At 41.9% G+C, this 19,983-nt stretch overlaps 1 protein-coding gene across 1 annotated transcript in view; it reads left to right on the top strand.

The window, feature by feature from the left end:
- PCSK1 (proprotein convertase subtilisin/kexin type 1) overlaps positions 1–6,525 on the top strand; it is a 44,764-nt gene extending 38,239 nt beyond the window's left edge. Inside the window, exon 14 of the mRNA XM_048503424.1 lies at positions 1,885–6,525. Coding sequence (XP_048359381.1) covers positions 1,885–2,247 — 363 coding nt within the window. The 3' untranslated portion in view covers positions 2,248–6,525. The remainder of the gene's footprint in view (positions 1–1,884) is intronic.
- The last annotated feature ends 13,458 nt before the right edge of the window (positions 6,526–19,983 follow it).

Raw genomic sequence — 19,983 nt, 5'->3', positions numbered from 1 at the left:
GTGGGATTCAAATAATTTAACAACCAGTTCCAGTGGTGGGATTCAAATAATTTAACAGCAAGCACCATTTTAACAACTGGTCCTGCCGCAGTGGTGCGAACCTGCTGAATCCCACCACTGATGCCACCCCACAAGTTCATAAAATTGTAGAATTGAAAGAGACTGCAAGGGTCATCCAGTCCAACCCCTGCCATGCAAGAACACAGAAGCAAAGCACTCATTACAGATGGTCATCCAGCCTCTGTTTAAAAACTTCCAAAGAAGGCACATAGCATATTCAAGCAACCCTCACAGTTAAACAGTTGAACAGCACTTACAATCAGGAAGTTCTTCCTAATGTTTAGGTAGATCCTCTTTTCTTGTCATTTGAATCCATTACTCGTTTGTGTTCTGAAACCTGGCTAAGACGGTAGTGGGGATTCGACCGGGGAGGTCGTCCCTCAAACCTGGTTAGTTTATGTTCTGAAACCTGGCTAAGACGGTAGTGGGGATTCGACCACTATACTCCTATTGATGCAGCTCAGAATCACATTGACTTTCTTAGCTGCCACAGCACACTGTTGACTCATGTATAACTTATGGTCTAATAAGACTCCCAGATCCCTTTCATATGTACTGTTGTCAAGCCAGGTGTTGCCCATCTTATATCTATGCATTTCATTTTTTCAGCCTAAGTGTAGTACCTTACATTTCTCTCTGCTGAAATAGATTTTGTTGGTTTTGGCCCAGTCCTCTAATCTGTCAAGGTCAAGTTCCTGAGGGTTAGCTTTGTGAAAGAAGGCCTGGCCAAGGGCCTGGTGCCACGTGACTGAGCCACAAATTTTCCTATGAAGAGGCTGCTAGGGTGTAGAGAAAATTGAAGACAGATAGGCAGATAAAGGTAGGTTAGCTGGGAAGTAGATAAAAGGGAGGCTGGTGAATGGCTGAGAAGGCAAGAAATAGGTAAGGAAACGGGAGAGGTTATAGAGGTTGCCAGTGGGAGGGAAACTGTGGGGAAGGGATACAGTGGAAAGAGAGATGCTCCCTGCACAAGTCCTTGAGGGTTCTCTACTATGCAATTGGGCCATAGTTTTTCTAGGTACGGGCTGCTGGGTAAGAGGGGGAAACCCAAGACAAAGAGACAGATAAATATAGGTTGGTTGTTGGATGGAAAGGGAGAAGACGCATGAGAAGGGGAGAGGCAATGAGGGCATTCAGGAAACTGAAAAGGAAAACGTATGGAAAGGGGAAATGAGATACTTCCTTGCAGGTTCTCACTTTTATATTCTAATAGCCAATTTTGGCAAATCTGAAACATACTTAAATCTGGTGATTGGCACTATGAATGGGCAAAGCAGACTTTCTACAAACTTGAACAACATTCCAGGTGTGCAGAAAAATGTGAAATCCAAAAAAAGTTGGGAGATTTAAAAAACATGGGCCACCTATGGCTTTAAGAAGCAGATTCCCTCAGTGGCTGTTGCTAGGCAACCACAGACTTCCAGGCTTCATTTCTGTTAATAAAGGGAAGGAAAGAATCTTTCCAGACCTGCTTTTGCCTTTAAGAGAAGACTCTTGGAGTGAGGCCTGGCTATGGTTTCCAGCTGCAGGTTAGAAAATTCATGGAGATTTGGGGGTGGAATCTGGGAAGGGAAGCATTTGAAAAGGGAAGAGGCCTCAGTTGGATGTAAGGCCATAGAGTCCATCCTCCAAAGCAGCCATTTTCTCCAGTGGAAGAAATCTCTGTCATCTGGAGATCAGTTGTGATTCTGGGAGGCTATGAGGACTTTCAGGAAAGGGAAAGGGGAAATAATGGGGGAGGGGGAAATGTGATGTTCCTCGCAAGTCCTTGCTGTTTCCCACTTGTTACTCCTAACGTTTTGCATGTGCATCTACATCTTTCAGGACCACACCACAATGGAGAACCTGAGTGAAAAAAACAAGGCAACAGAAAGTACCATCCACAGCACAGAGAAATGGCAGGAGCTGGCCTCGTCAGATGCAATGCTCCATCTGCTGCAAAGTGCATTTAGTGATCAGATGGGCGGGAATAAAGTACCAAAGAAGACTCCAAATGGAAAGCTAAATATTCCATATGAACATTTCTATAAGGCTTTGGAGAAACTAAATCAACCCCCTCAGCTGAAGGACTCAGAGGAGTCTCTATATAGTGACTATGTTGATCTTTTTTATAATTCTAAACCATACAAGCATAGAGATGACAGATTAGTCCAAGCCTTGGTTGATATTCTGAATGATGAAAACTAAAAGCATAGGCTATAGGGCACTAGGTTGGAAATATTCATTTTCCCTTCCCATCTCCATAATACTTCTCATTTCAGAACAATTTCCACTTATTCTGACAATTTGGATTACCACTTTTTTGTTGCTTTCTGCTTACCAGCTACCCACAAGATGGGGAGAAGTGAAAGGAAAACTTACTAGACATGAGGTAATCACCACTTCATTCAAAGTTTTCAGTACTCATAAACAATAGCAATTCACTCTAGGGATTTTTCCCTGTATCCTTTCTCTACAAATTGCACACGAATATATTAGCCCTGATTTCTATCCAGTTCCCACTGCTTTCCATTTAACATTTTTCAGAGGCTCTCATGTAGCCTTTCAAACTATTTTTCCAGACGGGAGTGAACATCAAAGCTTTAGACATAAAACACACTCAAGCAAATGTAAGGTCGGCCCAGTTTTAATTCAGATCTTCATTGAATTCAGAGAAGAAAAAACGATATAAAGCAAGGGGGGAGGGAAAACTCAACTACCAATGCTCTGACAATCTGGAAAACTTCACCAGGTGCCTTGAAGATGACAGAGAGATTAGCAGGTGAACATCTCTTGGAAGGTAGTTGGAACCACAAAAAAGAAACTGTGTCCCACAGATACCCACCTCACATCAGACGACAAGGCAACCTGAACACTGGGTCACTTCAAGGTATTTTGTAAATGTAAACAATTCTCCTTTAGATCCTTCTCCCAGCATTTTCTTTCTTTTCTCCATTCTTGCCTCCATCCTTCAGACAAGAACAAAAGTGTGTCTTCCTCATCCACTTCCCATTCATGTTTCAGTAGTTGGCAGCAAGCAATACACTCCTGGTAGATCTTATCAAACTTGCTGAACTCTCATGAGATTCACTGATCACCCAGTGCTAAGCCAAAGGAACTGACCTTTCTGTCAAGACCTTGTGTCAATATGACAGAATGCAAATTGAATGCCTGATCATCCAATGAGGTAGCTGAGGCAACTGATATACTGCCTGAACTCATAAGGAAATCTCCCAAGAGTTGGATATTTAACTTGAGGTGTGCTGTCCTACATTAACAGAGAGAGAGGGAGAGGATGAGGAGATGGTACTCCAAAGATCATCTGAAGACTGAAGGGCAAGAATGAAGCAGCAAGAAAGAACCTGAGGGTACCATCACTTCATGCCACCTGAACCATTTTTGCCTGGAGAAGGGCTTCCAATAATAATCTCATCTGCTGAGCAGTTTCAAGCTGGGGAAGGCAGTCCTTAGGTACATTTCCCTCAACCTGTTTAGGACTTCAGTGGTCAATGTCAACATGTAGAATTGCTCCTAGGAACAAAATAGAAGGGAAATAAAGTAGTTGCACACATACTGATGATTGCTAATAGCTGAACATTGTTACTTCCCTCTGAATCCAATTATAAAATTGCTCTATTAAAAGCATTTCTCTGCAGCTTCAAAATAGCTTCAATACATCTGCTTTATTTGTGGAACTAGTTAGCTCCATGCCTCTTGTCAGGAGAACCTACTACTACACCAAAACAAAAGAGGATCTGTGCTGTTTGATCAGATCCCGGGAAACTCAAACAGCCCTTAGGATGCTGCATATGGGACAATCATTAGCCCCACTTCCAACAGACAAAGTAGGAAGCCAATGCTGGCACAAACAGTGCTGCTGGGGATGGTACTGTATCCGTGTGTGGGAGTTTGGGTCAGAATTGTATAGGGAGTGTACCAGTTAAACTCTGGTATTGGAACCAGCCCTGCTGAGATGAAATCCAAATCCACATATTTCAATGCTCGTCAGAGAACCGCTAAATATAAATATAACCAGAGTTGGTTTCATGTCTGTCTCAATGAATGACACATTTGTCAACATCTGGCTTGCTCCCCAGGAGGTGAAAGGCTAAATGATGACTGTTGAAAGATGGAAGGCCAGAGAGAAATGATATGAGACCCTCTTTTTTTAAAAAAAAATCAAAATTAAATGTGGAATGATCTTCTTAAAGAATGCCCCTTGTGTGGATTGCTGGAATAGGAATGCCTGTGGATAACAGCTTGTATCCCACCAAAGGCTGAAAGAGATAAAAAAAAGAAAAAGAGATGAGGAAGGGAAATAGAGATAATGAGGGCATAGAAATTGCAAGTACTGCTGACTGGAAAAAGTACCAGTACAGAGTTGTGGCAACTTACGCTGAGGAAAAGCATCAATCTTCAAGTGTGGTGACCAGGATCATCAGGTAATGTGGAAAATAAATTATAAATCAGTGCATTGAGTAAAGTTACATATTTTCTCTATGTGGGCATTTTCTGTTGCAATTAATAGTGTGACCGTAAACAGGGTGACAGCCAACTATGTACGTTGAAATCAATGGGCTTAGAAGGGCGTAAATCTTAGAGTGGCGCTGTTAGAAAATCTAGTCACTTGACTGCAGATACTAAACAAAATTGAACCGTTGAATGAAGTTTCAAATATGAAGTTATGTTAAACAGAGGAATACACAACAATTAAGCTAATGTAAACCTAAAATGTCATAGCTAGCAGAATAGGATCTAAGATTTTGTGTCTCCTCATTCTCTTTTCTATCAATATAGGCCTAGTTTTGAACCAAATCTGCAAGCAAGTCAATAGTTATGAATGCTTACATTTGGTACAATTAGTGTGATGTGGAAGCAAGCATGAAGTTTGCTTGAAACGCTGCCAGTGTTAAGAATAGTTCACCTTGGTCCTAATCCCACTGCTTGTTGCCTTACGGCATGAGGCACTTCCCTTTTGAAGGAGGGAAATATTTATTTCCCCTCTACTATTGTGGGATCCCACAATGAGAAGGAAATCTGCCTTCATCTTACTCAGGTGGAAACTACACATGCATTTTCTCCCTGTACAATTATCTGAGAAGGGGCAAACTATAGTTGATGACATAGTTCTGGTTCTAGTAATTCTTATTCTTAAGTCCATCAGCTTCAATGATACTTGAAATTCCATGTTAGCACACTTAAAATGATCCTTTCTTCATGTTTTATGTTAGACAATTTATCCCCAGTGCCTTTCCAAGTAAGAGTTCATATATTAAGAGCTGTGGAAAATACTTATACTCTATTACAACTTAGCATGATTCCTGATGGAGAAATTTGTCAGTGTCTGAGGCATGAACATTCATAAATACCATGGGAATATCCATGCAAACCATTGATCATCTAAAAGAGATCAATATGGATAGCATGATGGACATGGATATAGAACAACCATTGCTGCTGTCACAAAATCAGCAAAAGTAATTTCCAGCTCACATGGTAGTAGCTCTTTTCTATTAAGTATTTCCTTTTCTACTTCCTGTCTTGATGCTGCCTGTTACTGGAAACATGACTTTATGGAGCATATTCAGAGTTCTTCAGCTGCACATGACTTTCCACTAGTTTCATGTCATTGTTTAGAAGGTTTTCTCCTGATTTACTCCAGTGTAACAATGGGAAAACTATGATTATTGTGACCTTTTTCTCATAAAATCTCATTACTTCTCCATCCTCCTCTCATCATCCACTTGTCATACTTGGATATGTAGCCCATATGTATAGAAAAGTAGTGGTAGGAAACATATTGGAAAGTTCTCCAGTTGCTATTGGATTAAGGGAAACAAAATGGCTAGTGATGAGATGACAGCCCAAATAGAAAGTGCCAGTTGGACCAATGATTAGGTGATGATCATGGAAAGTGGAAAACAAACATTAACTTCCTCCATCTACAAAGAATCTGGGAGCCACATTGTACATAACACAATGTTTCTTGCCCTTATCTAGCTTAGATCATGATACTTATTGGCTGCTTTTTTCAGGAAACATCAGTGAGAGCTATTTTTTGTTGTTTATGTGAAAGTTATCATGCCAAAACTTTAATTACAGCAGTAGCAATGGCCAATACATTATCATTGTATTCAGGGTAATGTTTTCAATATGTGGTTTTGTTATTCCATTTAAGATGAGTACATATGTTGTAACTAAAGTTTCATGAGAGCTATGTTGAAATTAATTGGATACAAAATCTGCTGCTTGAATGTTTCCAACCCAGAGTGCATTGTACAGATGTTAAATTATTTTTGTTAGTCTTTTCTTGGTGCCAGTCTGTTTTGTGAAAATGTACAATGAAAGATAAAAACATTTTATCGCAAAGAAAATTAATATTATATTTTCTTTACAGGTATTTATAACATATTAAAGACTTTACCAAGTACAGTTTTAAAAATATTATAACAAACTTTAAAAATAATAAATTATAACCAACGATGTCATTGGTTGAGCAAGGTGCTTTCATCCAATAAAATCTTTTGATGGCATGTTGTAATGACAACAGCCAAATGTATGTGATATGTTAAAATTTACATTTGTTTAATCGTAGGATTATCCATAATACAGCATAATATGTTAGCAGAGCCCAGAGTGTGTAGTCTCAATGTTTTTTAAGAAACATAGCACTGAGACACAAAATGGAATAAATAAGTCAGCAAGCATTGGGCTCTGATCTAAATCCTGAACATGGAAAGGAAAAGGCCTTTAATATTCTTCGACTGGACGTTATATGTAATGGGAGCTGATCTCAGTGCAATCATGACAACCTCTTTTTATGACACCCTGAATCAGTTTGGCACATTTACATCACACAAGAGGACTCTAAGCACTACACCACACTGGCTTTCTTGGGATGGCTGCTGTGGAACCTGGTGGGCCTAACCTTGACGAGTCCTCCCTCAAAGTATAGATCAACCTTCCCCTTCCCCTGCCTTTCCCCTGTCTTTTATAATCCCTATTATTTAGGGGGAGGTTAACACACACATACCCCGGTGTATTTTTTCCCCTAGATTTCAGGTTTTTCTGCAAACTTGTGGCATTTTTCAGGTTTGCAAAAATATCTGTTCATGACTCCAATCTCTGGTTTTTGATAGCCACAGATTTGGTCATTTTGAGAACTAGATATATTGATAGTATAGTGCTTTGTGTACTTGTGGAGGCACAACTAAATGAGATCTTAAACAATCATCCAGTGATAATTTAGAGACTATCAAAATTTATTCCAGCATATTGTTAGTCTTTAAAGTGCTACTGGACTCCTGCATAACTTGTTGCAACAGACTAACATAGAACTGGAACTATTAGATGAGAACTATTAGATGAGACCTTGAAGATACATGATCAGATTTCTTATCTCTTTTTGTTTCCATTAATAGTAACCAAGGTCTCCTGTTTCAAGCAGATATTCAAAGCAAGTCAAGGCAGGAATCAAGGGTATCCACAGATGGTTCAAAGTACATTGGCTCATTTGGGGTAGATGAAGACCAAAAGGCAAGAAAATAGCTTTGAGTGTTGGTCTATCAGAAATATGAAGAAGACTGAAATTCTGAATAGTCCTGGAGGTATCTCCATGCCCCATCTCTTTGAACACTAAAAAAGGTCTATTTGATCCCTGAAAACATAGTCCAGCAATGTTGGGATGTTGCATTACTCTTAATGTGGAAGTGGAGAAGGGTGGATTATTCTGACCTCTGACAGGTCAGCAAAGTCAGAGGATGACTCATTATACATGGAATACTTACCTTGGGGCTCTTCACTGCACGATGGAGTTGTAGTGGAGTCTCCTTGCATTTCTCCATTTACACATGAGGAGGCACCCCACTTTCTGCTGCACTGCTTGCCTGTTGAACTCTCTGCTTTTCCTGGTTCTCTTAACTCCCATCAATGCATTCTTAAAGGCACAGATCTCAACATACCCAGTTGTCGCAAGAATCCTGGCTTTGTTAAAGCCCTTTGAATTGCTGTTGTATTGATATAGAAGTTTCTGCAGTTATATCAATATTGTAGTCCCTTTCCAAAAATAACCGCTTCCAAATGAGAGAGGAAAAGCAATTCCCTAAACCACACTCTGCTGAAGAAGGGGACCATGACCTACAACTGATATTCTCTCCCCACCCCTACACAGACGCTGCTGCTGCTGCTGCTGCTGCTGGAGACAGAGGTTTGTTATTTCACTATTCCTTGGTATTTCAATATTCCTGTATTAGATCTATCATTATTTTGATAGATCTAATAGGGTACAGATGCTTAAAGTTGAAATAAAGTTTTACAAAGCCTTCCCAATAATTGGGGAGGGAAGAAGTAGAGTGGGGAAAGTGGGGTGGAGTCAAAAAGCCCAAAGCAAAGAATAACACAGGACCATTTCTTTCATCTTTCCTACAAAGCAGTGGGAAATATTGCTCTTTGCCTGCTCTTAACAGACAGCAGAGATTATGGGATCTGCTGCACAGTGAGGGTGGGGGTGGGGGTGGGGGTGGGGGTGGGGGAAGTATCTCTGTGTGTAGGGGGGAGGATCTCTGCCCTGAAGAGAATCTCCCTTCAGTGTGGGGCAGAGCACCTGTGTATAATTGGCCAATGAAGAAGTGTTGTTTCCTGTAGTACAGTTCATGTAGGTGTCTATCCTTTGTGATTACTTTTGCATGAAAGTTGACAGGAAGTCTGCCTCCAGAAGTGGCTCCTGATCCACAGAGTTTAGGTCTTCATTCATTCCTTCTAATGTCTGAGTCTTGGGAGTAGGAAATTCAGGTTGGGTTAAATGCTTCTAGCAGAACAGACAGTGATTCTAGTGGGAAGAGCAGCTTTATCAGGAAAATGGCATAGAGATTTTTTTTTTTAAAAAAAAAACCCTCTTCCCCTGCATTACTTTCCTGATCTGAATCATGTCTATGATCTGAATCATGGATCCTGAATCATGTTCCCATGATCTGAATCATGGATCCTGTCAATAAAAGTTAAAGAAATGGGAAATCCAATAGCAGATCTCCAATTTCTTGTCCAGTTGAGCTCTCAGAATCATTGTATGGGGGTTCTTAGATTTTGCTTATCAACTACATTAAGATTGATGGTGCACAAAATTTTAAAGAAGTCCTCTAGGCTTTCCTTCAGTGTCAAAAATTATACATGTATCAATTTAACTCCCATTTAAAAGAAACAGAACCCCTGTAGTCAAGCATTATTGAGTAGATAGCTCATTATGGTAAGACTATTTCAGCTTTTAAGAAATCTATGAATGCACAGCAGAGGAAGAATTTTTTTTCCTATTGTGATACTGGCGGCACCCAAGAATAAATAGATTTGCTCTTATTTTATCTTTGAATGTTTTGCTCAACGAAGCTTGTTATCAGTAAATTACTCTGAAGGCTAAACATGCAGTAATGCAGGCTGTACTGCCTGATAAGGAAGTACACCTAGACTACCTATTTGCAGCTCAAAGTTCCATCACCAAATAAAGTCAGCCACAAAGCCAGTGACATATATCTTCCCATTAAAGCCACTGATCCAGTGAGCACTAATTTTCCTTGGAGGCCAAGTAAGTTATAATGTATCCCATGGCAAATATTTTTGCTAAAAAGAAAGGAATGTTTCATATGTTAAATTTCAAAAGGCAAGTTAAAAAAAAATGTATGGCTTAGTGATAAAGCTGCCTAAAATTGATGCAAGATAGGTGGGAATGTTGGGGATCTTTCACTCAATCTAACTCGCTAACTCAATCGGAGGAGGAATTTTGAGCACCAGTCAGCTGCTGTAAGACTGTGTAGGTATACCCTGCCCCTTTCTTGCAAGAAAGTCTTTTCAGGTTGAGAGGTGCAAGCCAAAGGTCATGAGCCAAAGTGTTCTTGGCCTTCAGATTTTAACTTGAGGATCATAACCTGGAGTTGGGATGCGGCTCTTCTAGTGCTGTGGTGGCGAACCTTTGGCACTCCAGATGTTATGGACTACAATTCCCATCAGCCCCTGCCAACATGGCCAATTGTAGGGGCTGATGGGAATTGTAGTCCATAACATCTGGAGTGCCAAAGGTTCGCCACCACTGTATCAAGTGCAATGATGGCGAACCTTTTAGAGATCGAGTGCCAAGGGCAGAGCAAGGGAAAACTGGCTCCAGGGCATGTGTGTGTCCTGGGCCCATGCCATGCCCCTGTCTGCCCCCACCCTGCCCTGGAAAGCCCCGAAACACCCCCATCATACCCCTGGAACAATCTTGCCATGCCCTCACAGGGGCACGCACCCAGTGCATTGCGCACCCCTCGCCCCCTTGACACTATGCCACTGCCGAGAGCGATGGTGCGCATGCCCACAAAGAGGGCTCTGAGTGCCACCTCTGGCACCCATGCCATAGGTTCGCCAGCACTGTTCTAGTGGAAGGCAGGAGAGGGAAGAAGTAGCCCTATCCTACATTCAGAAACCTTTTCCTGTCTTTTCTTCATCTGATTCTTTGTACACATTGTATTTGTGCATTGTAAACTACTTTGGAAGGAAAGCAGAGAATAAATAAATAATCTGTCCAGATGCTTTAGACTGTTAGTTTACCAGCTACCTCGTGTTCCTTTGTGGTGATTTTAATGCAAGGATTGGGACCAGTTCTTCTGGTTCCTTGATTGGAATAAACAACTAGGTTACCTTACAAACATATTATTTGACTATGTAATCTCAGGACAAGCACTTGAACAAGTCAAGGCTTAAGGTTCTTTGATATACTATCCTCCCATCATCTACATTGTCTTTATGGAATCATGTATGACTCCTCTCATGGCACTTAATACATACCTGTCTACTCAGGGTATTAGCACAATATTTTACATTATTACTACAGTAAAGTCACCATTTTGAGGTAGGTACTAGGACTAAGAGTGATCACTGTTCCTTAAGTATGTCATCTGGCTGCTTGGATGCATTTTTTCTTGACAGATTGCAGGATCTTCCTGAAGGGGTCCAACAGAGAACAAGAAGAATCAGGTGATCTGTTCAATTGAATTCAAATTTTGCACACATTTTGGACGATGGTGTATTCCAATTTCTGTGCCAAGAAACACTGCATTGCAACACCACTTTCTGTGAACACTCAGAAGTGACAGCATGGCTACAACCTGATGTTCTATAAATTCATCAAATCTGTTTGATAAAGACTAGGGTTGAACAATACTGAAAATATTCGGTAAAATTCGGATTCAGGCTTATTTGGGGCATAAAATTATCTGTATGCCCGAATAAGACGAATATCATATTTGGTGTACCCAAATATGTTTGGGTATCCCAAATAATTCCGGTCCATCAGATTTTTTTGGTATTTTGTTGGTATTTTTGTATTTTGGCCTGCAGTGGGCGCATTTTTAAAGCTAGTGGCACCAAAATTTCAGGGTATCTTTCAAACACTCTCCTGATGATACCACCTGAGTTTGGTGACATTTGGTTTAGGGAGTCCAAAGTTATGGACCCCCAAAGGGGGTGCCCCATCCCCCATTGTTTCCAGTGGGAGCTAACAAGAGATGGGGGCTACCCCTTTGAGGGTCCATGACTTTGGACACCCTGAACCAAACTTCACCAAACTTGGGTGATAGCATCAGGAGAGTCTCCAAAAGACACTCTGAAATTTGGTGCTGCTAGTTCTAAAAATGTGCACCCCCAGCCCCCCCCCCCCCCAAATTCCCCATTGGCTGCAATCTCCTGTTATACTCAGAAAGAGAAACTGGCTTGCAAACACATGTAAAGAGGAAAACTAAATAGCATAACTGGTTAATATTAGTACAGGCATAACCTTTAAGCTTGTTTTAAGCTATATGGAGAAATGCAGTGAGAATCTGGGAGTGAGACAGTGATGTAGGTATACATTTTTTATGGGGTGGGTTCAGCAACTTAGCTGACTTTTCAGCTGTTCCATTCCATGCATTGTTTCAAGCAAGCCAGACATGTAATGAAAGGGGTTTGAACCCATGAAACACCCCCCCCCCCCTTACCTACGTCCCTGGAGTGAGAAGGAAAAGCAGGGAGAAGCAGTAACATGCAGTCTTAGTCATGATAAAAGATCAGGAATATTACTTCTGCACCAAGTCTTTTACATTTATGAAGAGGTACCCAATTTTTTAAAGCCTGAGAGCATATTTGAAATTCTGACACAACCACAAACTGGCAGCCATAGGAGGTGGAGGCAATCACAAAATGTCTGAGAGTGATGTTATGCATAATTTTAATAGTAACTTTTAACTTTTTATGTGGAAAGTTTGCTTGACAGGGCACCTTTTATAAATGAACATATTGTTTTATATTTTCTTGATTATACACAGCTTTCCTGAAGTTCCGTAGTGCTACGGCAGCAGCTGTTGTCAAAGCAATGTTTTTAAAATCTGCAAAGCCAGATCTCCACTGCCCAGTCAGAAGCCCTGCTAGGCAAAAGCTATACTTGGCCCTGCCCATTTTCTAAAAAAACCTGACGGGCACCAGGTAGGGTGTCAGTGGGCTCCATGCTAGGGTTGCCCATCTTAGATAAAGTATGCAAAGATGTATGGAGTGTTCTCAATGCAAATATTTACATTAATATTTGTTTGCTTTCCTCTTCAAATACTGTGTGACAGCCATTTTCCAGCAAAGGAACTGTAGCCAGATTTGAGACCAGTATCTTTGGTGTTTCAATAACCTATGTTTGAACTGTCACTTTTATGCCTGAAATATCTATTGTTCCGTAGCAGGAATATATGGTGCCATGATCTTGTAATTACTTTTACCAGAGAGTACGATGTGGGTGCACACAATTTTTGCTGGAATAAAACCAAAAAGTAGCCCACAGAGGCCAACATATTTCCTATTTTCAAGTCTCTGCTGGGTGTAGGAGGGTATGATGTTCAGACTCAAAAAGGTAGTTAATTACTGCATTGCTTATTGCATGCAAAGACAGTTAGCTTGTCTGTTCCATTTTCCTTTGCTGCCTGCCTATTATTTTCTGGGTCACCCAGGGAGTCAATCCACTATTCTTAATTGCTTTTTTAGATAACCAGTGAGTGCTTTTGTCAGGGAAACTACCTGAAAGAGTTGAATTGTTAGAAAAATTTATCATCATATTTAACTGCCTAAATTAGTGGGTAATCTGTTTGCTCCAGCAACAATAGTCCTATCTCTAGCAAGTAAAGACTAAAAGAGAGGGGAGGGGTGCCAGCAGGACACGTGGGGGCGGGACCTGCTGAAGCCATCAGGGGAGACCCAAGTCCCCAAGGAGGCCGTGAGGTCACCAAACTCTGAGGATGGGGCCAGGCAGCCAAGCAAGCTGGGAAGCACCCCAGCTGCCATGGAACAGCATGAAGCTGGCCCAGGGGCAAGGACATGGAGCTGACCCAGGGGCCAGGGCCTGCCACATGATCAGCAGCTGCTTCCCCCATCCCCCACCTTCCCCTCCCAAGGTGAAGGGAAGCACTGGGGGTGGCAGGGGGGCCAATGGAAGAGGCAACTGACCTTGTGGCATGTCCTGTCCCCTGGGCCAGCTCCACATCCTTGCTGGCACTGGCAGGAGACACCGCAAAGGGAAGGGGGCCGATAGCATTGTAGCAGTACACCTGGGATGTGCAGAATCCTGGTTGGGAATCGCTGCATTAGATGGAACCAATGCTAATTTAAGCCTGCAGTATCAAGTGCTGGGGGGAGATATGCATAGATTAGTGTAACTTTATGTTGAACTCTACTTAACAGCACAGCATGGGCAATTTTGTTGCAAACTGGAAGGTCTGTTATGGTAGTTCCAAGATCCATGTCAATAAGTATAGCTAGGGTGTTTGTTGTGGGGGAAGAGGGAAAGGAGATTGCAAGCCCCTTTGAATCTCCTTACTGGAGAGAAGGGGGAGGTATAAATCCAAACTCTTCTTCTAGTCCTGCCTGACATCTGCCTTTCATGTCTACCCTTGTGAAACAAACTGTCTACCCATGTCTACCCTCGTGAAACAAACTGGATTACCATCTTGCCATCTATTTTTGTATTGTATTTGTTAATTTTAACTAGTTTTATGTTTGTAATTGGGTGTTATACTATTGAATTTTTATATGTTGTACACCGCCCAGAGCCCTTCAGGGATAGGTGGTATAAGAAATCCAATGAATGAATGAATGTTCACTCTGTGAGCTGGGAGGCAAAAAGAGGAGTATCCTTGGATATAAATAGGAGTAAATAACCCAAATCTCCTGTAAGAAAATAATATTAAAAATGTTAAGGGAATTAATAAAACCGGTGTTTGCAGCTTTATTCCTCCATCCTGCTATATTCTATACCAGGCTGATGAAGTCTGGGGAAGAGCTTGGGCTGTCCTGGCATCAAGCCAACATAGTAAGTTGTTCCAGGGTATTATTCATGTGGAAATGTCTGTATCTGTCCATACAGTGCTTTTTCAGTTATAGCCCTTAGTGGGGCCTTCCTGGCTTGCCAGGTAGATCCCTACACCATTAGCATTCTAACATCAGTAAGACTGAATTTAGACAGTTCTTCCAGTAGATGGGTGGTTGTTCTGACTGATGAAGGGGAGGGGATGTAGCAAATGTTTTCTGATTAACAGAATTTGTCCTTTTTTTCTTTTGGTAAATGTGAAAAATTTTTACTCTGCATTTTAGTATCAGAGACACTATGCTAGAGTTCATTTAGGAGTAAGGCAGGCTTAAAATGTTTTAAATCAACAAAATAAACTATGCCTAATAGATCTGTGCTATCAATTTCACTCAGATGATTTATGAAACTCAACTGTCACTGACAATCTAAGCTGTCACAGGTGTGGCTCTAGGGAAGCTACTAGAAGAATGGAACCAGAGGCGTACCGAGGAAAATGGCGCCCCGAGACATCTGTTCTCGGGGGGCCCCGCTATGCCTGGGGTGGGGCTCACAGCGGGGCCCACTCCAAGCCCCGCCCGCTCCTGGCTGCCAGCTCAGAGCCGGCAGCTGGCAGTCCCTTCTGCCCTCCCCTCTGGGGAGTGGAATCCTGCAGCTTTCTCATAGTGCCCTCATGGTAGCTTGCCAGAGGAATGAGCTCCTGATTCCATCACTGTAGATTGCCAGTGAGCATTATCAAGCTAATAGTTAGGAATAAGACAAAGAACTTAAACAGCCAATAGATCCACCTGCTTCTGTAAACTTTTTGACTCTGACTAGTTTCTCAGTCTCAGGAATTTGATGAAGAAAGAAGTGAGAATGGTTACCATACACAGACAGCCATTTTCTAGATACAGCTTAACCTATGATAGCAAAACAAAAATTATTTCATCCTCTTCTAAGCCAGTATTCACTGAGTAAAACCCTCATTGTTGATTTAGAAAGCTATTCTCAGTTTTGCAATCATACCTATACTTTTTCAAAAGTAAACACTTTTAGGGCAGGTAACAACTGCCCCTTTTCTTTGTCATTTTGCCAGATTTACGTTGTTCTATGCATAGCAAAGTTGCAGCAGCTTTTCATTGAACAAATCAGTAATCCATTATGACCAAGGTCAACTTCCGTTTTATCTCTAGCAGTGGAAAACGTAGTCATCTCCAGACAAATATCAAGTTCCATTACTCAGAGCACTACCTGCCATTCAATTGTTCAGCAACTTCTCTCCTGCTGTCTTTCCTTCTTAACATAATGCTATTAATTGATCATCCATTATTGGGAACGAATTTATCACTCGGCTTTTACCTTATAGAAGTGAGGGATTAAACAAGTGAGTAGCCTGGAATTTCTCTCCAGCTTTGGAATGAATCCACACCAAAATTTGTTAATTTGATGTCTCCTAGCTGATGGGAAGGAGTAAATAAATAATTGGAACTAGTTCAGCACTGTTGAATGGAGGAGAATGAGAGTAAAAAACTGATGTTAAGCAACCTGGATCAGAGGCGTATCTAGGAAAAATGGAGCCCTGATACAAAATCTGACACACACCCCGCTGCAGATGCCCAGGTCTACTGCCTGGAGCTCGCGCTGGCATCTAGGTCTACTGTTCGGAGCCAACACTGGCATCCAGGTCTACTGCTCCGAGCAGCCGCCAGTGTCCAGGTCTACTGTCTGAACCTGGTGTCAGCAGCCAGGTCTATGTGTGCCCGGGGACATGTGTTACCCCATGCCCCTGATCTAGAGCGCTCTCTCTCTCTCGCTCTTTCGCTCGCTCTCTCTGGTTTGCCCAGACTGCTCTGACCAGATGTGCTGAGGCTCCCGCTTCCTCTTGGACTGCTTTTGGCAGGTGTCCCAAGGCTTCCCTTCCCCACCTCCTCCTTCTTCTCTCTCAGCAGCTCATCTGAACTGCTTCAGATAGGCATGCCATGGCTTCCTTCCCTCCCTCCCTCTCAGTTGCTTGGCTGGATGGCTCCAGGTGGGTGCACCAATGCACCCACCAGGAGTAGCATAGACTACTGCTCATCCTAGCATGGCTCCCAGGCTGCAACACTGCTGGCAGCCTGAGGTAAGAACATTCCATGAGCTTGTGCAGAAGATTTATTTTCTTTGAGGGGGAATTAAAACCTCCATTGGTTGGTTGAGTGGTTTATAGTTTTCATATATAACTGCAAACTTGGGGAGCGCTCAATTTCGAAGAAACATCTGTTTGGGTGAGTGTGCCTCCTATCTGCAGATTTAGATATCTATAGATGGGGCACACTTGGGAATTAGATATGTGGATGATGCTGTGTGAGCTGACAAGAGATCCTAGAATGGGGTGTTTAAGGGGAGTAAGACGCAGAGGTGGTTTGTTATTGCTTCCCTCTGCTGACTCTTCCTTTGTGGTCTGTCATCCAAGTACTGACAGTGCTGATCTTCTGAGATCTGACCATTCCACTCCCCAGGGAAGGGATATGTAACAATAATATGTTATTAGTCATATGAATTGAAATAGCTCCCCCCTATTTCATATTTTAACTGATTTTAGCTGGTAATGTTAAACAAAGAAATTGACTGGTTTATTTTTCATGTGTTAGGCAAAGAAATCTCCAGACAGAAATCACCTTCCTTATGAGGAGAAGCTGCAGCGTTTGGGACTCTTTAGTTTGGAGAGGAGACGTCTGAGGGGGGATATGATTGAAGTCTATAAAATTATTCATGGGGTACAAAATGTTGACAGAGATAAATTTTTCTCTCTTTCTCACAATACTAGAACCAGGGGGCATTCATTGAAAATGCTGGGGGGAAGAATTAGGACTAATAAAAGGAAACACTTCTTCATGCAACATGTGATTGGTGTTTGGGATATGCTGCCACAGGAGGTGGTGATGGCCACTAACCTGGATAGCTTTAAAAAGGGCTTGGACAGATTTATGGAGGAGAAGTCAATCTATGGCTACCAATCTTGATCCTCCTTGATCTCAGATTGCAAATGACTTAGCAGACCTCAGGAGCAGCAGCAGCAGAAGGCCATTGCTTTCACATCCTGCATGTGAGCTCCCAAAGCACCTAGTGGGCCACTGCGAGTAGCAGAGTGCTGGACTAGATGGCTAGTTCTAAAAAAATCCACAGTGGTTTAGGATTATTGACTGACTTGTCAAGGAACAAATAAAAACAGGTGAACAAGCAGTATGAACTCTCTAAAAATCACTATTCGAGCTTGAATGCAAAATAGTTCACATGAGAACAACTGAATCATGTGTTCCTGCAGTTATGTACTGAAGTGTTATTATTAAAAATTGCTTTTATCAGAAAAGCAGTTGTGGTGATAAAAGACTCCTCACCCCGGATAAACTTGGTAAACTTCTTAGTTCTGTTGGAAAATTTTTTTTCTAAAGACACCTCCTACTATGAGCCTGCTACAGATCAGGAATATGTTGCTAAGTGGATTTATGTCTTATTCTTAATTAGTGGTTCTGGCATGGAAACAGCAGTACACTCAATACATATTAAGAGAACGAGCTAGAAGTTCCTAATTATAGAATTTGCTGGAATTCTCTAGAAAACTGCAGTAGATAGTGAAGTCTGAGTTTCTGAAAATGTTATAAAGAGAAGAAGAAATTGGAAGACTGGTAAGATAAATGAAAACTTCTTCTGAAGGACATGAATGAAAGAACAAGGACTATGTTAAGATTTAGGGCTAGTTGGGTATGTTTTCCCAGGCTTTGTTTAATTACTGTAAATGGGAATTAGTTTGTCCACATTTCTTGTGCTAAATACAAACTACTTTTGCATTCCAACTTTTTGGTGCTTGGTATTTCTGCAACTAGCATTTGCTTTGCTATCAAGACCATAGGTAGGGACCATGACTCAGGCATCTGGTCTCCAAGCAGAAGGTCCTAGATTTGGTCCTTGGTGTCTCCTGTTAAAAGGATCAGGTAATTACATATGTGAGAGACATCCACTGAGACCAAGGAGAGCCTCTGCATCATGTCCAGAACCAAATGTCCAGAATTTGAAATTAGCCCTATACTCAAAGGAATGGGAGACAAAGAGGACATTTGGATGTGGGATCCTGACAGAATGAAATTAAGTTGTAAATTGTTAGTAAAATGTTAGTCAGCTAGTGTCTTCTGACCTCTAGTGATAGGAGTGAGTAAAGCAGCTTGGAATTTTTTTAAAGACAGAAAAGGTTGAACAAAACAATTTTTTTTCATTGTAGTCAAGGCATTTCCTAATAAACACTGTCTCTCATTTCTAAAGAATAAATGAGAGCAGGGTCTTGTTAATCCTCCGAGATCCCATTTGAACTCAGTGCCATTTATTTAAAACACTTATGATAGTATTTTTAAAAGAAATAATGTATTGTTATTATTGATTTATAAAACATTAAAAGATGCCAACTATATTATCATGCCCTTTTGTCTTTAATTGATTTTTGTCTTTAATTGATGGGATGCTCCAGAGCGCCTCTCCCTATGATCATAATTCCTGGGCAGGAATATACGGGAGAAGACGGTCCTTCAGATGGCCTGGCCCCAAGCCACGTAGGATTTTAAGGGTCAAAACCAACACCTGGAACTGAGCTCAGGAGTAGATTGCTAGCCAGTGTAATTCTTTGTCATTCTGTGTAATTCAGCATAGTTCTCGATCAACCCTTCTTTGGGAAAAAGAGGAACAGACTCTGACCCTTTCTGCACTGGCCAAAATCAACTATTTCAGCCCGGTAAAACACTGTTTTGGCAGGGACCCTTCGCACAGGCGCTGCTGCCAAATTGATGCAGCAACGCTCTGTTCCCACCCAAACAGTGTCTTCAAACCTCGCTCAGGGAGTGAAGTTTTTTAGGAAATGCTGGCTTCCATTTGGTGCCATGCGAACGGCACCAGGTGGTAGCCGGCATTTCTCCCCTGGACCCTCCCAAATGTTGCTTACCTCCGGTCTCCTTCCATCGCGTTGTGGAGGCCAGGAGACATGCCTCCTGGCCTTCAACTCCAGGGTCATCACTCTGGCCAGGGGGGGCGTGTCCCCTGGCCTCCACAATGCAACGGAAGGAGACAGGAGGTAAGCAACATTTGGGAGAGGCGCAGCCTGTGCGAAGGCTGTACTGCAGATGGTGCGCCCAGCAGGACCCTCTGTGCAAACAGTCCCACAGGGGTGCATCGGCATAAACTATGCTGATGCACCGCTGCAAGCTGGCCATGCGGAAAGGCTATCAGACTCACTTCAATCCATAGCTAGTAAACATTACATAAGCATCTCTCAGAAGTAACAGTGACAAATAGTAGCTTCATTTACTTTCTGCAGCTCACCAATTGAAGGAAGAGAAGAAAGGAACAATAGATTTCATGGCTAATATGACTCAGTAGATAGTCTCTTGGATTCTGGAATTAAAGGCCATTTCAACCATTAGCATAGTCTAAAGAAAATTGCTCTCAGATCTTCATCTGTATGGGTTGGCTCAAACAAACATGTTCAGACTTTTATACCTGCAGCATCAAGGGCAGTACTGATGAGCCATAACAGATCCAGTACTATAGACCTATTTTTTTCACAGAAGCTAACCCAGCCTGTTTTAAGCTTTTTCGCA

This window comes from Sphaerodactylus townsendi, linkage group LG07 (assembly GCF_021028975.2).
Source record: "Sphaerodactylus townsendi isolate TG3544 linkage group LG07, MPM_Stown_v2.3, whole genome shotgun sequence".
Taxonomy (NCBI): domain Eukaryota; kingdom Metazoa; phylum Chordata; class Lepidosauria; order Squamata; family Sphaerodactylidae; genus Sphaerodactylus; species Sphaerodactylus townsendi.
This window is presented reverse-complemented; position numbering and strand designations above follow the sequence as displayed.